The sequence below is a fragment of the Nematostella vectensis genome, chromosome 3 (assembly GCF_932526225.1).
Source record: "Nematostella vectensis chromosome 3, jaNemVect1.1, whole genome shotgun sequence".
NCBI classification, from domain to species: domain Eukaryota; kingdom Metazoa; phylum Cnidaria; class Anthozoa; order Actiniaria; family Edwardsiidae; genus Nematostella; species Nematostella vectensis.
The window spans coordinates 16051578-16069497 of NC_064036.1; the positions used below are offsets into that span (position 1 = coordinate 16051578).

The 17920-nt window shown below is 43.5% G+C and overlaps 2 protein-coding genes across 2 annotated transcripts in view; one reads left to right on the top strand and one right to left on the bottom strand.

Annotated features, from left to right (window-relative positions):
- The window catches only part of LOC5507167 (basement membrane-specific heparan sulfate proteoglycan core protein), a 70841-nt gene that overhangs the window by 35961 nt on the left and 16960 nt on the right, over positions 1 to 17920 (bottom strand). The window contains exons 13-25 of the mRNA XM_048725035.1: positions 16249 to 16542; positions 15865 to 15989; positions 7512 to 7694; positions 7213 to 7336; positions 5987 to 6505; positions 5199 to 5426; positions 4396 to 4469; positions 4102 to 4185; positions 3353 to 3477; positions 1721 to 1832; positions 1399 to 1515; positions 493 to 620; positions 23 to 109 (exon numbers count right to left, since the gene is read on the bottom strand). Coding sequence (XP_048580992.1) covers positions 23 to 109; positions 493 to 620; positions 1399 to 1515; positions 1721 to 1832; positions 3353 to 3477; positions 4102 to 4185; positions 4396 to 4469; positions 5199 to 5426; positions 5987 to 6505; positions 7213 to 7336; positions 7512 to 7694; positions 15865 to 15989; positions 16249 to 16542 — 2200 coding nt within the window. The remainder of the gene's footprint in view (positions 1 to 22; positions 110 to 492; positions 621 to 1398; positions 1516 to 1720; positions 1833 to 3352; positions 3478 to 4101; positions 4186 to 4395; positions 4470 to 5198; positions 5427 to 5986; positions 6506 to 7212; positions 7337 to 7511; positions 7695 to 15864; positions 15990 to 16248; positions 16543 to 17920) is intronic.
- Positions 11115 to 15416, top strand: LOC5507174 (neuromedin-K receptor). The gene is made up of 2 exons (XM_001627773.3): positions 11115 to 11484; positions 13748 to 15416. The coding sequence occupies exon 2, from the start codon at positions 13758 to 13760 to the stop codon at positions 14694 to 14696; it is 939 nt and encodes a 312-aa protein (XP_001627823.1). The 5' UTR covers positions 11115 to 11484; positions 13748 to 13757; the 3' UTR covers positions 14697 to 15416.

The window sequence follows — 17920 nt, forward strand, 5'->3', positions numbered from 1 at the left end:
AAAGGCATAAACCGGTGCACACCTCTCGCAGTTTCTGCCTGTGTACTCTCGAGAACAGTTGTCACAAGTCGGTTTTCCATCTCCACCGAGGAAGCATGTGGGACTGAAACTGAAATATCCAGATACAGATTAGCCAGGCTTCGCTCAAACGGCGATGCCAACTCGTGATAGACCGAGACTTTAGGCAAAAAAAGATGCAGCACATCTACTTGGGATACCTAAACTCTTCACATTTAACCCATTTTAACGTTACAAATACTTAAAAATTGGACATTTCCATTCTTCGTCTATTTCCAACTAACTTTTCTGACACCAATCCAAAGTAGTAATTATGACAAAGTTTAGGAAAGAATAGTGACGGGAACGTTACTGGAAACATAAAATCAGTTAATTTCCTCTACTTCTTAATTCTCGCAAATATAAAAAATTAAAATCCGGGGCTTCCGGGCAAAAAAAACGGCAACTTCCATTTGCATTGTAACCTCGCCTTACCTGTTTGAAGGTTGTGTAAGGGGGCATGGGCACGAGCGACAGTCATTAGTAGTTCCCGCCGTAGGGTCGCCATAGAAACCAGCCTTACATCTGCTACAGTATGGTCCCTCAGTATTGTGTGTACAATTCTGCAAGACAAGGAAAACATGATAATACGTTAACTTCCTCGTCAGCACAGTTTGTGGCAACTGGTATGTAATAGTGTGCCGTCTAATGGGAAGACGTGTGATGTAGCATATCCCTGTGCAAGCGCGTGGATAAGTCCGCGGTGTACATACGTACGTAGCATATCCCTTTGCAAGCGCGTGGATAAGTCCGCGGTGTACATACGTACGTAGCATATCCCTTTGCAAGCGCGTGGATAAGTCCGCGGTGTACATACGTACGTAGCATATCCCTGTGCAAGCGAGTGGATAAGTCCGCGGTGTACATACGTACGTAGCATATCCCTGTGCAAGCGCGTGGATAAGTCCGCGGTGTACATACGTACGTAGCATATCCCTGTGCAAGCGCGTGGATAAGTCCGCGGTGTACATATGTACGTAGCATATCCCTGTGCAAGCGCGTGGATAAGTCCGCGGTGTACATACGTACGTAGCATATCCCTGTGCAAGCAAGTGGATAAGTCCGCGGTGTACATACGTACGTAGCATATCCCTGTGCAAGCGCGTGGATAAGTCCGCGGTGTACATACGTACGTAGCATATCCCTGTGCAAGCGCGTGGATAAGTCCGCGGTGTACATACGTACGTAGAATATCCCTGTGCAAGCGCGTGGATAAGTCCGCGGTGTACATACGTACGTAGCATATCCCTGTGCAAGCGCGTGGATAAGTCCGCGGTGTACATACGTAAGTAGCATATCCCTGTGCAAGCGAGTGGATAAGTCCGCGGTGTAAATACGTACGTAGCATATCCCTGTGTTGGCGTCGCACTGGTCCGAATGGCCGTGACATTGACATGGGATGCAAATGTCAGTGAATGGGTTCCCTGTCCTCACAACATAGTGACCGGCCGAGCAGGACTGAAACGAGTAATCAAAGTGTCAATAAGGCAAGTCAGAGGGCTGAATGGCCGAGCAGGGCTGGGACGATATGATCAATAGGTCTCCATAGAAAAAAAAAAAAAAAGGGCGACCCAGCCGTGCAAGACCTGAACCTGAAAGAGGAGCAAATAAGAAAAATCATAGGATATGTAGACAAAGACAAGAGAAAAAGCAGGAAGCCCACCTCACAGGAGGGCCCGGTGTAACCACGCGGACATGCGCACTGCTCAACGTGTACTGCTCTCCCCAGTCCTTTATTCTCGCTCCCGGTCACATCAAGAGCGACGTCTTTGATGCTGAGAAGTGAAGAAACCAAGTTCGAATAAATACGCAGTTGCTATATGCCCGACAGTCGGAAGGTCCTCAATGGACTATATGGCCGCCATTTTTCAATTTTTTTTAAACAACCCAGTAAATTGTCGACCTAGTGAGTTAGAAGTATTCTATATTTGTTGAGAAAGAGAAAGCAAACATGAATAGCCCAGTTTTGAATTCGAAAATGACCGCTAGACAGATTTATTGAGGGCGCATTTTACAGTGTTAGCCTCGGCGTGAAGTTAATTATTTACAAAGTTTATTCACAAATTCCAACGAGAAACTACCGATCCTGAAAATCATACAATGATTGAACTTGTGAATATTTTTTTTTACCTACCAGGACTATTGAGCTTTGTTGTCGGTATTATAACAATATAGTTGATGTTCGCGGGCGTAAATATGTTTTGGGCCCGACTCGAGCTCATTTTAAAATGAGCGCTGAAAAGGGCCCAAAACATATTTACGCCCAAGAACATCAACTACATTACTATTATTATAACTTTGGCGAGCATTAAGAGAAAAAACAAAAACAAAAATAATATCGGCATAACAGCCTTTGCAGAAGTATAATTCGGTCGAGGATGAAAAACTTACATTCACTTCCCCGCCTGCCCTAGATATACTGCCTTGTTTGCAATCATTACTGTTTTCCATCTCAATGGTTTCACTAGAAGCAAAAGGCACTCGGCGAGAGGTCCTTCTTGTCTTTTGTTTTGACTTCAGCATAGAAACGGCGTAAAATGCCTCCAAAATCCGAGGAGCTGATACTGTGAAAATCACATTCAACACTTCGCTTCGTGCACCACTCGGTGAACTTTTTCATCGCCCAGGATGTTTGTTTTTTAGTATTTTTGGGAACAGAATCTTCCTCCATTTTTTTAAGCTCCTCATCGAGCTGAGAAGATTGTGAGTCGTGTTCACCCATATTTTCCTGTTTGATTTTTGGTAGTTGTCAAAACACAACCAAACACGGCAAGCGATGCGACGAGCGGTTTGAATGAATTGCGGGAATTCCTGCTTCCTTCTGATTGGCTCGCTGCAATTTCCTCGCCCTCTCATTGGCTTAGAGCAGCGGGCTTAAATATATTAGAGCTCTCCAAAACGTTCATTAGAGCCCGTATAATACGCCACAATGCTCGCCAAAGTTATAATAATGAATGTTTTCCGTCGTCTATGTACACTATAGAATCTAGTGAGTTCAAAGTATTGTATATTTGTGGAGAAGTGCCACTAAAATTACGATTCTGTAGTGTACATAGTCAACTGAAAACGTTTAATACCAATAACAATTCTCAATTCAGATTTTCTTGCCAATTCTCAACAAATATAGAATAGTTTGAACCCACTAGGCCGACAAGTTAAGGGTTTATTTGAATAAATTGAAAACTGTCGGGCATTTAGTCCATTGAGGACCTTTCACGACTGTCGGGCATATAGCCACTGCGGAATAAATTACGTAGTGAAGGCGGGGGTCTAGATAAAAAATTTTTTATCTCACCTGAAGGTTTCCATGGCAACCTTAGGAGTATAGGTGGCCCGGACAAGGATAGAGTCGATTCCGGACAGAAGTCGCATCATGTCAAAGCGCGACGGACGGCGCTTCTCAGGTGTGTACCACACATCCTGGGATAAATCAAAAGAGAACACCGTTGACAATATTGTTGAATACAACAGTATTGTAATCACAGCCACCATCGCCATCGCCATCATTATCAGTAGCACCGCCGAAACCTCCACCAACATCATCATTGTCATCGCAACCATTATCCTCACCACAACCAGCATCAGCATCGGCATAACGGAATATTATGATGGTCCTTTAATAATAAATGGCCTACTTTTGTTGCCTGACCACCACCATCGGCATCATCATCATCGTCATCATCATCACCACCACCATCACATGACCACCGTAACCAGCACCACCATCGACAACTACCTTCAGCATTAGAATCACCATCATTACTACACTCACCATTATCATCACCACCACAATCATCGGCCTCATCATCGCCACCACAGCCACCACTATTATAATCACCACCATCAACACATAATTCTCACCACATCTCTCTAGTCGAGTAAGTACGCAGCTGCTTGGTCTCCTATTATCTTTATTCTACAAAGGAGTTCTTTTGTCTTTATTCTTCCCGTTCTTTGTGTCAAGGTGCGGATATTGTTCATTTGCCCAATCAAATTGCAGCTTGTAAGAGCTGCGTACTGACCCCTCTAGTCTGGATTCCTTACCTCAGCAAGCGGCACGTGCATCTCCTTGGGTGTGTCAGGCGAAGGGTCCTTCACGTGACTGTAAGTTAAAATTACTCCCTGACCCTAGAAATGGTGTCACAGTATAAGGAACAAGCCACAAGAAAGTGCAAACGTTTGATCACACGGCTCGTAAACAAAATCAACAAGGAATGTAAGCCAAAGTGGAAGAACTTAAAGACAGATGTCCTATAAAGCAGGTTTTCACTGTCATCTTCGGGTGCCAAACCCACTAATCTAGTCTTTAGAGGTTGTGGAGTGCGGTGAAGTTCTTACCACGAGCACGACGTCTCCTAGTGCCTCATCGATGGCTTCCTTTGTGGGTACGGTTGTTGGTTGTGGTGTTGTTACTACAACAGACAAAACATATAATTTAAAACCACTTAACACAAGGTGCAACAGCTAGTCCCGATATTTTGCTCGATTAAGGTTATCAGATCATGCTAAAGGTAGGACGGGGGAAATTGGACAGCACGCATGGTGAAGACATGACACGCGCGGGAGGGGGGGGGGGGGGAATTGCACAGATGGGGTGTTACAAAGCTTTAACTTTGGATTTAAAATTTGTCTCCCTATATTTGGCTTAGGAAGGGGGCTATTTTTTCATGCAAATACAGGAATAGTTTGGGCTCTGTAAATCCAGTATTTGATGAGATAAGGGACATAAATATTTATGCTCCATTGCTGATGGTATTTATTATTTTATTGTGATTGTAGCCAAGGGAGAATAAACATTTCTGCTGCTTCTCTTGGTGACGTTACGCAAGCCGGATCACTAGCGTGGAAACACGTGTGGCCCAGTGTGTTAGCGCGTCAGCGTAAGGGGCCTCTCACCTCTGCTAAAACGGGTTCGATTCCCGGTCGAGACATGGATAGTATCTGTCTGTTTCTCGGCCCTGAATTTGACTTACTAGAAGCTTGTGTTCCTCAGTTCCAAGATGGGACATTGTTAATCATTAGGATTTTAAATGTGAAGCGCTTAAAACATGGTTGGTATAAGCGCTATATAAATGCTAATTTATCATTATTACTAAGGGTAAGTAAAAAGGGCCAATAATCAATGTCTCAATCAAACGTACCCCTGCGGATGCATGTGATCTCCCTACATTGGCATTCGCTTCCCGGTACAAGCACCATCCGCTCCGTCTTCCTCTCTTGCGGGCTGCATGTCTGCGGAGGGGGGCAAAGCCCAATACAGGCGAGACGCCCTTCTTCGGTACACAAGCAGCGCTCAGAGCAGTTATCAGTCACGAAGATTTCGCCGATAGTGTACGTACGATTACCCTCCGAACAATGAGTCGGCCTCTCTGAAACCGAGCATTTTTAAATATTAGTCACGGATATTAATTAAGTGATGCGCGTGCGCGAAAAACCCACCCAAGTAATAACTATGTGCTTTATCTGTGCTTTATGGTAAAGTGGACAATAGGGGTGACAAATCCTATGCACAAATACAATTGCAGTCTATCAACTTTTAAAATCGACCAAGCGATATAATATATAAACAAGCGTCAGGCCAAAATATCCATAAGAAAACCGCAGTGCAACGAAATGAATCTGAAACGTCCATGCACTCCGACACGAACACAAGAGACTTTGACCATATAAGTGGAGTGCAAGTAGGCGTCCAGTAGGTGATCCTAGTTGAATCTTGATAACGACCACTCTTGGGGTCAAAAAATATGTATTTACTTTATTGAGGTTCTTAGAGAGACTGAACTTGACAGGACACGGATGGTGTCCCTTATATAGAAAGTTTTCACCTAATGAAGGTCAGTTAAAGGAAGTTCCAAGTTAAAGGAAGACCTAAGGCAGCCTTTGCGGTGGAATACCCAATGGTGGGTGTGGCCGACGTACTGACCCTTACCGGTGAGAATAGTAGTAGGCGCCTTCGTCGTCTGCACATTTGTGATCAATGTCGGTCCACTTGGCGTCGACACGACATACTCCGAGGCCACCACTACCCTGGAGGTGGGCGTGTCCGTCGGGGTGTGGGTAGAGGGAGTGAAAGTAGATGTATTCGCGGGCGTCTCAGATGGTATCTCAGTAGGTATAGAGGGCGTAGGGCGTGGTCTCGTTGCAGCTTCGGTAGGGGGTAGAGAGCCCTGGGCGTGAGGGGTAATGGGTACCCCAGACGTCCTACCCAAGGATGTGGTCGCAGACTCAGTAGATGATTCTTCCGTTTTGTTTATTCTCTCCTCTTGATCTGTAGGGATATTAGTCATCTTAGTTGGCCTATTAGCTAGGGGTGATGTCGTGAAGTTGTCTCCTTGAGTTGCTAGTTGGTTTGTGGTCGCTGGAGACATGGTAGGTCTATTAGAGGGAGGTACGGGTATTGGCCCCTTTTCCTCCTCCGTCTCACCGCCTTCCTCTCCCTCAACTGCACCTGTTGACATTTGTGATGATACAATAAATTACCAGGATGGAAGAAAAAAGTATATTGGCTCTACGCACATTCCCTACACTACAAGTGACTTGTATATCGTGATGTAGCGTGACTTTAATACTGTGATACAGCCTTAAATAGTGTGTTCGGGGAAAATGACATAGAGTAATGTATAATAAGCATGATGTAATATAGCCGGACATAGCGTGCTTAATTAGCGTGACTGAGACATGGCGTTGGCGTGACGTAGCGTAACTCATACTTGGAGTGACTTACACAAGCTAGCGTAACACACCTGGCGAACGTCACTTGTGTACACTCCCTCCACGTAATCTTTTCTATTTATTGCGTGACGAAGCGTGACTCATACTTGGAGTGAATTACAAAAGCTAGCGTGACACACCTGGCGAACGTCACTTGCATACATTCCCTCTACGTAATCTTTTCTATTTATAGCGTGACTCAGAGATCTCGTGCTTTACATTAGCTAGCGTGACTCAACTGGCGGTGCTTCACTTGCGTACACTCCCTCCACATAACCTCCTTTGTGAATAGCGTGACGTAGCGTGACTCAGAGATCACGTGACCCCATCAGCTAGCATGACTCACCTGGCGGTACGTCACTTGCGTACACTTTCTCCACATAACCTCTTTTGTGAATAGCGTGACTAAGAGATGACGTGACTCCATAAGCTAGCGTGACTCACCTGGCGGTACGTCACTTGCGTACACTCCCTCCACGTAATCTCTTCTGACACGCCGCGCCCCGACACTCTTACTAGTGTGTGAATACCTGATGGTGTAGTGCAGGCTCCCTCCGTAACTCACAAACTACAAAACAATACAATGTAAGTTCAAAAATATAAGTTTAACAAACCGTGCGCCGACAAATAAATTGACATTTCCCCTCGAGTTCTCCACTAAACTACGCTATGTGAAACAGGTCTGCAGCCATTGGCGTTTGTCAGAGTCAATCTGACAAACGCCGTAATTTCATTGACATCACCTTTTTTTCAAGAAAGACTGGAGGTAGCTTCCAATAGTACACGACATCCCCTGACATGTTCGCAGCTACCAACTCCTGCGTGTGCGCATCTACCGTGTACTGAGACCGCTGCACATCAGCACCGGAGGCGTGGATCAGGCGGAAACCATCAGCATCGGCGTCAGACTTGAATTTGATGGAAACCTAAACACCGGACGATCAATACATCTCTGAATACGTTGGTTGTGCATCAGGTTAAAGAGCCGTAGTCAGACACCCCTTTATTATCGTTTTCATTTTATAGTTGAAGACAAATTAAATGCAATAAAATATTTAAAAAAAATAAAACATAGTTTTATACATTAACTAAATTCAATCGGAATAGCTTTCCTAAATCAGCCGATGGAAATGGATGCTTTCCCACTCTTGGTACTTTGCTAGGATGACAAAATAACAGCTGAATAAGACTCTCTAAATCAAATTAGGTTAGGTATCAGCCTGCGGCGTCGGGACTTCAACTAATCATCTCTCGGTTGCGGGGACATTTAATCACTTAATTCCCCTCGTGCCATGCTATAACTTATAATAAGCATTGTAAGCACTGTCACTAAGGGTCACTGCCAGAGGGTTTATTGCGTCCCCAGTGGTTCTTTTACGTCCCTTCGGTTCAGGTTATGTAGTGCTGCAGCTTGGAGAGACGGGACCTCCGGTTTAGTGTCCTTATTCGAGAAAACTGGTAGTTTCTTGGTGTTACGGAGCACCAGCACCAAAAACACAATGGAAGAAAAGCCAAAAACAAAGACCTTTGAACGAGACAATGAAATAGAGTACAAAGGCCTTGAGCACCAAAAACAAATCTCTCCGTAACACCAAGGAATACCCAGAAAACTGGAACGCAGGAGAATGACCTCAACCCACTCGTAACATAAATTCGAATCAAGGCATGAACTAGAAAAAATCCCCAAGTCAGAGCCAGGATACGAACCTGGTCCACAGCGGTGAGAGGCCGACGCGCTAACACGCTAGGCCACCAGTGCTTTCTTTCGAGGTAAGGCCGGAAAAAGCCCTGGACTAGCAGAAAAGGACGAAACACTTTTCCTTAATTAGATACAATTTTTCGTTAGCGGGATGAAATGCTTTTTCGCCCATAAAGGGCCCGTGTCAGCAACACCTTTGTTATTGTTTTCATTTGATATTGGGAGGCATTTAATGTGTTATACTTTATGTACCAAATTCCATCGAAAATATCGCATTCAGCGAATTTGCTTTTCCAAATCAGCCGATGGAAATTGATGTTTTTTCAGGCTTGGTACTTTGCTAGGATGACAAAATGCCGGCTGACAGAGGCTGTATAAAAACTACTCTATTCTTTACAACAGTTTAAACACAAATTTGACACGATATGGAGAAATCCGTTGACGACCATAATATAACACTTCCCAACATCTAAATCATACTTCACTCTATCGATCCGACGGTAGACAAGTATTAAGGGGTTGTTATTAACTATTTTCCTGCTAGCAGAGGTCTCTTTTCTCTGTATTTCGCTGGGCTGGAGTTCGCGAGGAAAAGATACCTCTGCCATGGGTCGCAAGTTCGTTTGATCAAACCGCCGTCCACGATCGTGGACGGGAGATCCAGAGCGCATGCTCCGTTCATTAATTACTGGCCACTATTTGAGCCCACAATGACTAGCGCATGCATGAAACGTATGTCCGCTGCCGGATAATAAGCCCGCACTCGAAAAGGCGTCCTCCGTAGAAATATCACGCGACGAAGCCATTCAATGCCTTATCTTCATTCAGAATTTTCTCTCTTTTGACTAACGAGTCAATCTTCCGTTTACAGGTTTTGCATATTCTTCTGGAAATAGCTGATCTAAGTTTACCAAAAAGTTTTCTTCGAGCCCAACTGTGCGATACTTACATTGAAGAAACTCGCCTGCCCAGATGTCTTGAAATTAATCCCACAAACAAGACAAAACTCGTCTTTGCTGCGTTTGCTGTTCAATCTTTTTAGTGACGTTTTAGGTGATTGAAATTGAACAGTTGTTTTCTTTTTTCGAAGAGGAGAGCTTACCGGAGTTTGATTCATGATTTCCAACTAAACCCATGCAAAGCATATTAGCACATTGACAGCTTTCGCGCGATGGTACGGATTTTGGCACGTCGGTCGCTTATTAACGCTCACGCATGCGCAACAAAAACAGTTTCGACCCATGGCAGAGGTATCTGAGGTATCAGAGGTATCCATGTGGGATGATTTTGATTAATGTACGCATGCATACCTATAACTTCAAAGAACAAAACTGTAGAGCTGATTGTATTTTCATTTAAATACTTTTGAATGTGTGGATATTTCATTTCATTATTGTTTGTACAAATGAATAGGGTGGTCTCTAGAGAGGTAAAAACACAATGCATACAAAGGCGCCAATTCATTAAACAGTGTTCGCTCATCCAACCAAAGATTACTCGTAGTTTCGAGTTTATTTCCTCGGTGATAATGGTGCAGTGTATAATATATCCGGGAATGCTTCCGGCAGGTGACCATGGTATTATATGGACTCGCTGGGTTACTATATGCTTCTGGGTCTCTATATATCTCGGGATGACTACTTAAAGTCCCTCCGCCTGCGGTTTCGGGGACATTTCCCTCGGTTTCGGGGACATTACTTATAATTAAGCCTTCCCGGATATAATTTTCACTATTGCAGTTACTATTACTTATATGAAGCTGCCATAAAATGTCATAATTTGATATAAGAACATTTTGGCAAGAAAAATTATACTAGAAGAGAAGGTTTGTTTGGAGCTTTAATTGTAAGGCAATTTTCAGTTTCATTGCTTTTGTTTCGAAACTCCATTATATAAAGCCGCATTGTTTACCAGTAAAAGCATTGTGTCTTTTGCAAGTGTCTTCGAGATTGTGACTGATAATTAAGAGCGGATGAATAGCGCGGATTCTAATAGATTATTTTGTCTTTTGTCGTTTGTGGGTTCCGTCGGCTCTCCGAAAGTAAACTGGTGATAATATGGCTTTAATCTAAATGTTTGGCTGCCACAGTCACGAGGGTGGAAAAGAGGTATCACTTTTCCATTAATTGCTATATAACAGGCGAACCATACAGAATATTATCGCTTCAAACTCCTGAGAGCTTTCGTATGGAAGACACCTGGGCCAAGCAAATGCCACTGCGTGGAAGTGGAGCGTTTTAAAATAATTTGTTGGGCTCCTTATACACTTTAAGCAGTTTTTATTTGTTGTTTTCAGCGTGTTTTAACAAAACTGTGAGGCTGCCTTCCACAAAAAAAAATTGGGTGTAACCTATCCTACAACCTTCTCCTACCCCGTATATACAACCACGCCCTAAAGGTGTTACCCTTATCATTTCGACTAATAATGCTGACTGCGTTTGTACAGGCCGTCTCACCTTACTCCCCCCCCCCCCTCCCCTTTAGTTCCTTTATACAACGACGCCCTAGGGGTGCACATTTTATTGTGTTGATAATAAAACTGCTTATATCTCTCCCACGTGCTGTTAAAAATAGGAACCGAAATAACATGGAACGAAAGTGACAGTCGAAGCGAAAGGTCACTTACTGGCAAACACGCAAATACTCATCCTGTTTGCATTTGTGACAGCATAGATATTAGTAACACAAAGGAGAGGAAAAGTTCACTGTCATGTGAACATTGACTACTTCAGTAGGCGTCTTTAATAATAACTAGGTCATACAATAGCATCAGTCTGAAACAGTTCGTGATTATTATAAGACTTGCCGGCGGTACCTTTCACAGATTGATCTATTGCTTAATTCAAGATCGGCGGAGCGCGTAAAGGCTTTGATAGATATTCTCTCATCGCTTATCGGAAATTGTCTAGCATTTAAATTTACCAAGGCAAACAGTGGCTGGAGGTCATCAATCAATCTGTGGTTGAAGTGGTTGGAAAAGTTTAATAAGATCCTAGCAGAAAAACAGGCTTGAACAAGTAAGTAATAAGCGAATACCGTTTCTAAGCTCTGGTAATTTCGGATTGTGAATTTGTGAATTTCGGATTGTGAAGGAGGGGATCTGGCTGCGCTTATAAATCAAAACTTTTTCCCTACGAATGGTTAATCTTATATGCATTTCATAATAACACACCTCTATAAACCCCCCTATGAAGGCACAGAAAAGACATTCAAGCACACTCCAAGAGTGAACCCCAGATTTATCTTTTGAAAATTGGGTGGCTAAAACCGATTCTATTTTCTTTCACTAATCATCGACGTTGGAGTCAATTGATCCGTTTATCGAACGATAATGTATTTTAATTTTTATATAAAGGCGCGAAAACGTGCCTTAGCTAGAACTTGTATTAATTATGCACCTGTGTGGCAGCCTTGGTCGTGAAATGCTAACCATGTCTCGCTTGTGTGCGAAACAGGTCTTCTTAAGGTGAAGAAAAAAGTCTTAACTGTTTTCGAATCAGGCTTGACTAAATTATATTTTACTTAAATTCATTAGCTTCTACCCAAACTTTACTGTAAAACAGTTCCAAACGGCATTTTAAAACCTGCAATGAACCTGCAACAACAAGGCCAAATACAGAAGAACATAGAAAAGGCAATAAAAGATATAACATATACTAAGATGTTAGATAAAGAGTAAAAAGCCCACAAACGCTCATATTACTCAAGGAGGTCTGTTGAAAAATGAAAATGTCTTAAGTTACCAACTATTTAAAAAGGTGTAATAAAATATACCCCCGTGCAATGAGTTTCTTTAATTCATTCCTGACTAATATAAGAAGTGTTCGATTCTGGCGCTTCACATAATTGATGGAGCAAGTAAAGTAAGTGGAACCCGCGCTTCCGTGGACACCTTGAGTTTAAACGAACTTTACTAGCTAACCAGCTGGGGAAAGGAATCTTTTAGTGAACATCAGATTATGCTGGAAATCCTCCTAGATTGAAGTACGTGTCAATCTTAGACGGTGTTCTTGCATGCTTATTGGCTATTTGTGGCTGAGACAGCGCGCGTTGCACTAGAAGAAGTGTCAGTCTAGCAGGCGACTTCTATAGTAACGACTATCATCTACTCCAACACTAGAATAGTCCCTTGATGGTAAAGAGCATATTGCGTTTAATTGCTTTTGTGAAATCATCGGGGGCTCACGTCCAAGTTTCCTTAAAATTACGCTTGTTTTGTTTGGATTTTTTTTTTTTACGTAATTCTACTCATACTTTGCTTTTTCAATCAATTTTTAATAAAATTATAGGAAAAATATATCGGCCATTTCAACGAATAGGCTTGTCTCTAAAAAGCTTTCATGCATGAATCGCAAGGAGCTACTATACTAAAGCGGGTCCTTTCAACACTTTGAGTCGACGGAACAATATTGTCTGTTTCGCTTTAAACGGCGTGTTCACTTAACGTTATCGCACCAATGAGACCAACAGCAGGTGGTAAAAAGGCTGTTGTCGCTTTTGTCGCAAGATAAAGAGCATAAGATTTAGCTAATTAGTAATTGTTTTGATAAGGAGAAGCAAGTACCGATAATTGTGCTTTGAGAACCGAACAGATTATCCAAACTGTCGGTTCAGAAAATCAATTACCGGCAACAATCTGGGTTCCCTGCCAAGATCAGACAGCGTGACGCAGGTGTGCTTCAGTCTAGACTTACCTTCCGTTGTCAAGGTATTCAGTTGTCATGCGCGATAACAGGAACTATACACATTACAGGCAGAAATACGTATGCAACCTTTCTAACACTGAACATTGCCATCCCCAAAACACTTAAGTAGCCAGGAAAACACGTCAAATGTTCTGTACATTGAAACATGCAGGATACAAACTGTAATTCGCTTTTAACTGAAATAGTAAGAATAAAATATATAATCCCCCCATAATTATTATGAAGATTCTGGATTATCGCTACGGTGATATTAAGAACCTTGCAGGTTCACAGTGCTCAAATAACTACCTCTCCTAGAGAATGCCCATCAGCCATTTGTATGCTATTACTGAAATTTGCAAGAGATTGGTATATTGTGTAACTCAGTATCGTGTATAATCATGGTGGCGTTATTGACCTTTAAGCCCACCAGACGGACCACAAGACAAAATAAATGGCTGGAATTCGTCATGTGGTCTGTCAAGCAAGAATTCGACAACAATGCTGGCTGATGTTGGCGCTTTTAGCAGAGGGCTTTAGACTGCGTTAGCACGACAACTTGCCTTGGTCTAGTTCTAACAGTTTGCTTTTTCAGGGACTCAAAGATGAACCTGACCACAGTTACACCCTCCACGACCACGCCCACCGTGACTCCCTCCGACAGACAGTACTTCCTCAGCAAAGTGATCAGCTACGCCGCGGTGTCTGTGCTGATCATAGCGGGTAACCTACTGTGTCTGGTGGTCTTCCTGCGCACCCCGCAGATGAGGAGGAAGAGGGCCTACTACCTGCTGATCAGTCTCAGCATCGCGGACGCACTGGTCGGCATCAGCCTGGTCGAGAAGATCGCCCTCGAAGTGCAAACTCCGAGCTACAATATCAATACGAACCAGCTGGGGAGTCTCCTCTACTATCTTGCAAGCCCGTGCTCACTTTACAACCTCGCGGCGATATCCGTGGAGCGATTTATAGTCACCGTGTTTCCAATCTATCACCGGACCACGGGCATGGGTATGTACCTGGCACTTGTAGGCGTGCCATGGTTGATGGGGGTCACGGTCTTGTTGCTATTCATACTGGCGTACAAGGTCGCCGTGATTCCGCACGAGGTCGTCACCTACTCACGGATCACTATAGTCATCAGCCTTCTCATCATCATCATCGCGTACACAGCCCTAGCTCTCAAGCTTAAATACGCGGAGCTCAAAATCAACTCTAGTAACCCACAGGCACAGGTATTGCGTGACAGGAAGCTGGCCTTCACGCTCATCATTGTCACGCTATTCTCGCTGATCACGTGGGCGCCGTATGGGGTATACATCACTGTGTTAGCGTATTGCAGAGACTGTAAGAGCAGGCCTTACGCCAGGGAGTTGTATCTCGCCTTAAACCTACTCCGGTACTTAAACTCTGGAATTAATGTCATTATCTACATGGTTCGAATGCCAGAGTTCAAGCGCGATGTGGTAAGAATTCTACCAGCTAGCTCCAGTGCCTCGCGGTCAAGACAAGCCGTGCTGGGAACTGGGGACACTTCAATGTGAAGTTTTTTTTTATATCAGGATTCTACCAGCTAGATCCAGTGCCTCGCGGTCAAGACAAGCCGTGCTGGGAACTGGGGACACTTCGATGTGAAGTTTTTTTTATATCAGGATTCTACCAGCTAGCTCCAGTGCTTCGTGGTCAAAAAATGCTGTGCTGGAGTCTAGGGACGATTCGATGTGAAGTTTTCGTATATACTACCATTTAGCTGCAGTGCGAGATCAAGACAGGCCTTGCTGGTTAAGGGGAAAACGTCGATATAAAAATTATTTATCAAGATTCTATTAGCTAGTTTCAGTTCCTTGCGGCAAAGACATGTCACGTCGAGGACTAAGGACACGTGAAATGCGTTATCTCTTCGAGTCTTGCAGTTAACGCCAAAACATTCTATTTTAGAATGATGAATATGTTATGCTAATGGAATGGTGTGGCAGGGAACTGGCCATTACATCCCAGTCCCTCTTAACAAAATATGCCGCGGGACACTGGAAGCTTTCTCGCTCGAGGGGCAGCGAATTGCGGCGAGCGCAAGAAATATATCTGCAGAAATTACCATGAGAGATTGAATAAAAATTTCTACGATGACAGAGTTATTAATACGCCTTTAACAGATTGGTTAAAAAAAATGAACAAAATGTTAACAAAGAAGAGTTGTCTTGTTCTGTTCATGTATTATTTCATATCAAATTTGCAAGATGCAAGAATGTGTGATAAGATTAAGTGATCACTTTTCCTGTCCTTATAGTGTGTAGAGCTATTACACTGATCCGTTTATTACGTGGCGAGATAAGAATGCGTGACATGATTGTGTGACCACTCACCCGGTCCTTATAGAGTGTAGAGCTGTTACACTGATCCGTTTATTACGTGGCGAGAATGCGTGACATGATTGTGTGACCACTCACCCGGTCCTTATAGTGTGTAGAGCTGTTACACTGATCCGTTTATAACGTGACGAGACAAGAATGCGTGACATGATTGCGTGACCACTCACCCTGTTCTTAGAGTGTAGAGCTGTTACACTGATCCGTTTATAACGTGACAAGAAAAGAATGCGTGACATGATTGCGTGACCACTCACCCGGTCCTTATAGAGTGTAGAGCTGTTACACTGATCCGTTTATAACGTGACAAGAAAAGAATGCGTGACATGATTGCGTGACCACTCACCCGGTCCTTATAGAGTGTAGAGCTGTTACACTGATCCGTTCGTCTCATGCAGAAGCAGTCGTGACACTCGCTTTCTGATATCGCGATGGAATTAAACTGGGGCGGCTTACAAGCTTCTCCAGGAGCTATAAGGCAAACGCAAATAATAAAAACTCTATGAGTAAACTCGTGAAAGCAAATTAAATATTTACAGATGCTGTAAACCAACTAAAAAGAAGAGAGCAAGTCTTGGCTACAATTTTGTTAATTCGTATGAGCTAACCACACAAAGTCTTCCCAGCTCCCAGCAGCTGAAAATATTGATGCTTGTCATTTTTATTTGTTACCCCAGGCCCAGTTCAGGACTTAAACACAAGGGACCCACCCATGTAGGTCTACCCTCACCTCGTACTTGTAGCTGACAACTGGGTTCCGATGGATTCCCTGTTCCCTTTATGTTCTCAGCAACGCATGCGTAACTGCCGCTGTCCTCACGAGTAGCGTTGATAACCTCGAGCGAGCTTTTTCCATCAAATGTTTCTATAGTAACCCTGCCTGAGGCGTTCAGCGGTTTCCCATTGTGCAACCATGCGTAGGACTGGGTGGGGTATATGCCAGTGGCTACGCATGTGCAGTAGTAGGTGGAGCCTATGGCGATGTTTGTTGTAATTGCGGGCGTCACGGACACTTCTGGTGGCCCTGCAGTAAGTCATCATTGAGATTATTAACCAATGTTCTGTATTGCTGCGATTTTCAAAATTCTACGGACTCAATAATTCCAGCTGCCAAATTGCTTTCTAGCTTTTGTCATAAAAACTAACGGAATTGCATTTTGTATGGTCAGCGCCTTGCTGAGTCATTTCAAAATTGGCCAATAAAAATGTTTTAAGTATTGTGAATGACGGAAGCCAAAAGACCATATGGGTGTTGGAAAACATTGGAAATAGTTCGCAGAATATTAGTAGTAACATTTTGATTTTATATCTTTCTTTGTCATAATTACTTAAAAGTTCTTTATGGGTTTTCTTATGATAATATCACACAAAATAAAGATGTATCATCGCCATTACTTAAACTTCATAATTGGTACAACACCGCTGTTATCAACATCATCAACAGCAGAAAGCTCATTATCATCATCACCATCATTATTATAATCTTCAACAGCAACTTGTTATCGCATAACCCTCATTATTATTATTATACACACTATCCTCGGTCACACGCTATCCTTACTCACACACTATCCTCGGTCACACACTATCTTCGGTCCGCACTATCCTCGGTCACACACTATCCTCGGTCCGCACTATCCTCTGTCACACACTATCCTCGGTCGCACACTATCCTCTGTCACACGCTATCCTCGGTCACACGCTATCCCCAGTTCTCATTATAATCAGGTCACACACTACCTTAGCCACTTAAAATCCTCAATCACACTCTATCCTCGGTCACACGCTATCCTCGGTCACACACTATCCTCGGTTAAACTCTATCCTCGGTCACGCTGGACTCACTCACACACTACCCTCGGTCACACACTATCCTCGGTCACACGCTATCCTCACTCACACACTATCCTCGGTCACACGCTATCCTCAATCACACTCTATCCTCGGTCACACGCTATCCTCAGTCACACATTATCCTTAGTCACACACTATCCTCAGTCACACACTATAATCAAGTCACACACTATAATAAGTCACACACTATCCTCAGTCACACACTATCCTCGGTCACACGCTATCCTTAGTCACACACTATCCCCAGTCACACGCTATCCCCAGTCACACACTATCCTCGGTCACACACTATCCTCAGTCACACACTATCCCCAGTCACACACTATCCTCAGTCACACACTATCCTCGGTCACACACTATCCTCAGTCACACACTATCCTCAGTCACACACTATCCTCAGTCACACACTATCCTCGGTCACACACTATCCTCAGTCACACACTATCCTCAGTCACACACTATCCTCGGTCACACACTATCCTCAGTCACACACTATCCTCAGTCACACACTATCCTCGGTCACACACTATCCTCAGTCACACACTATC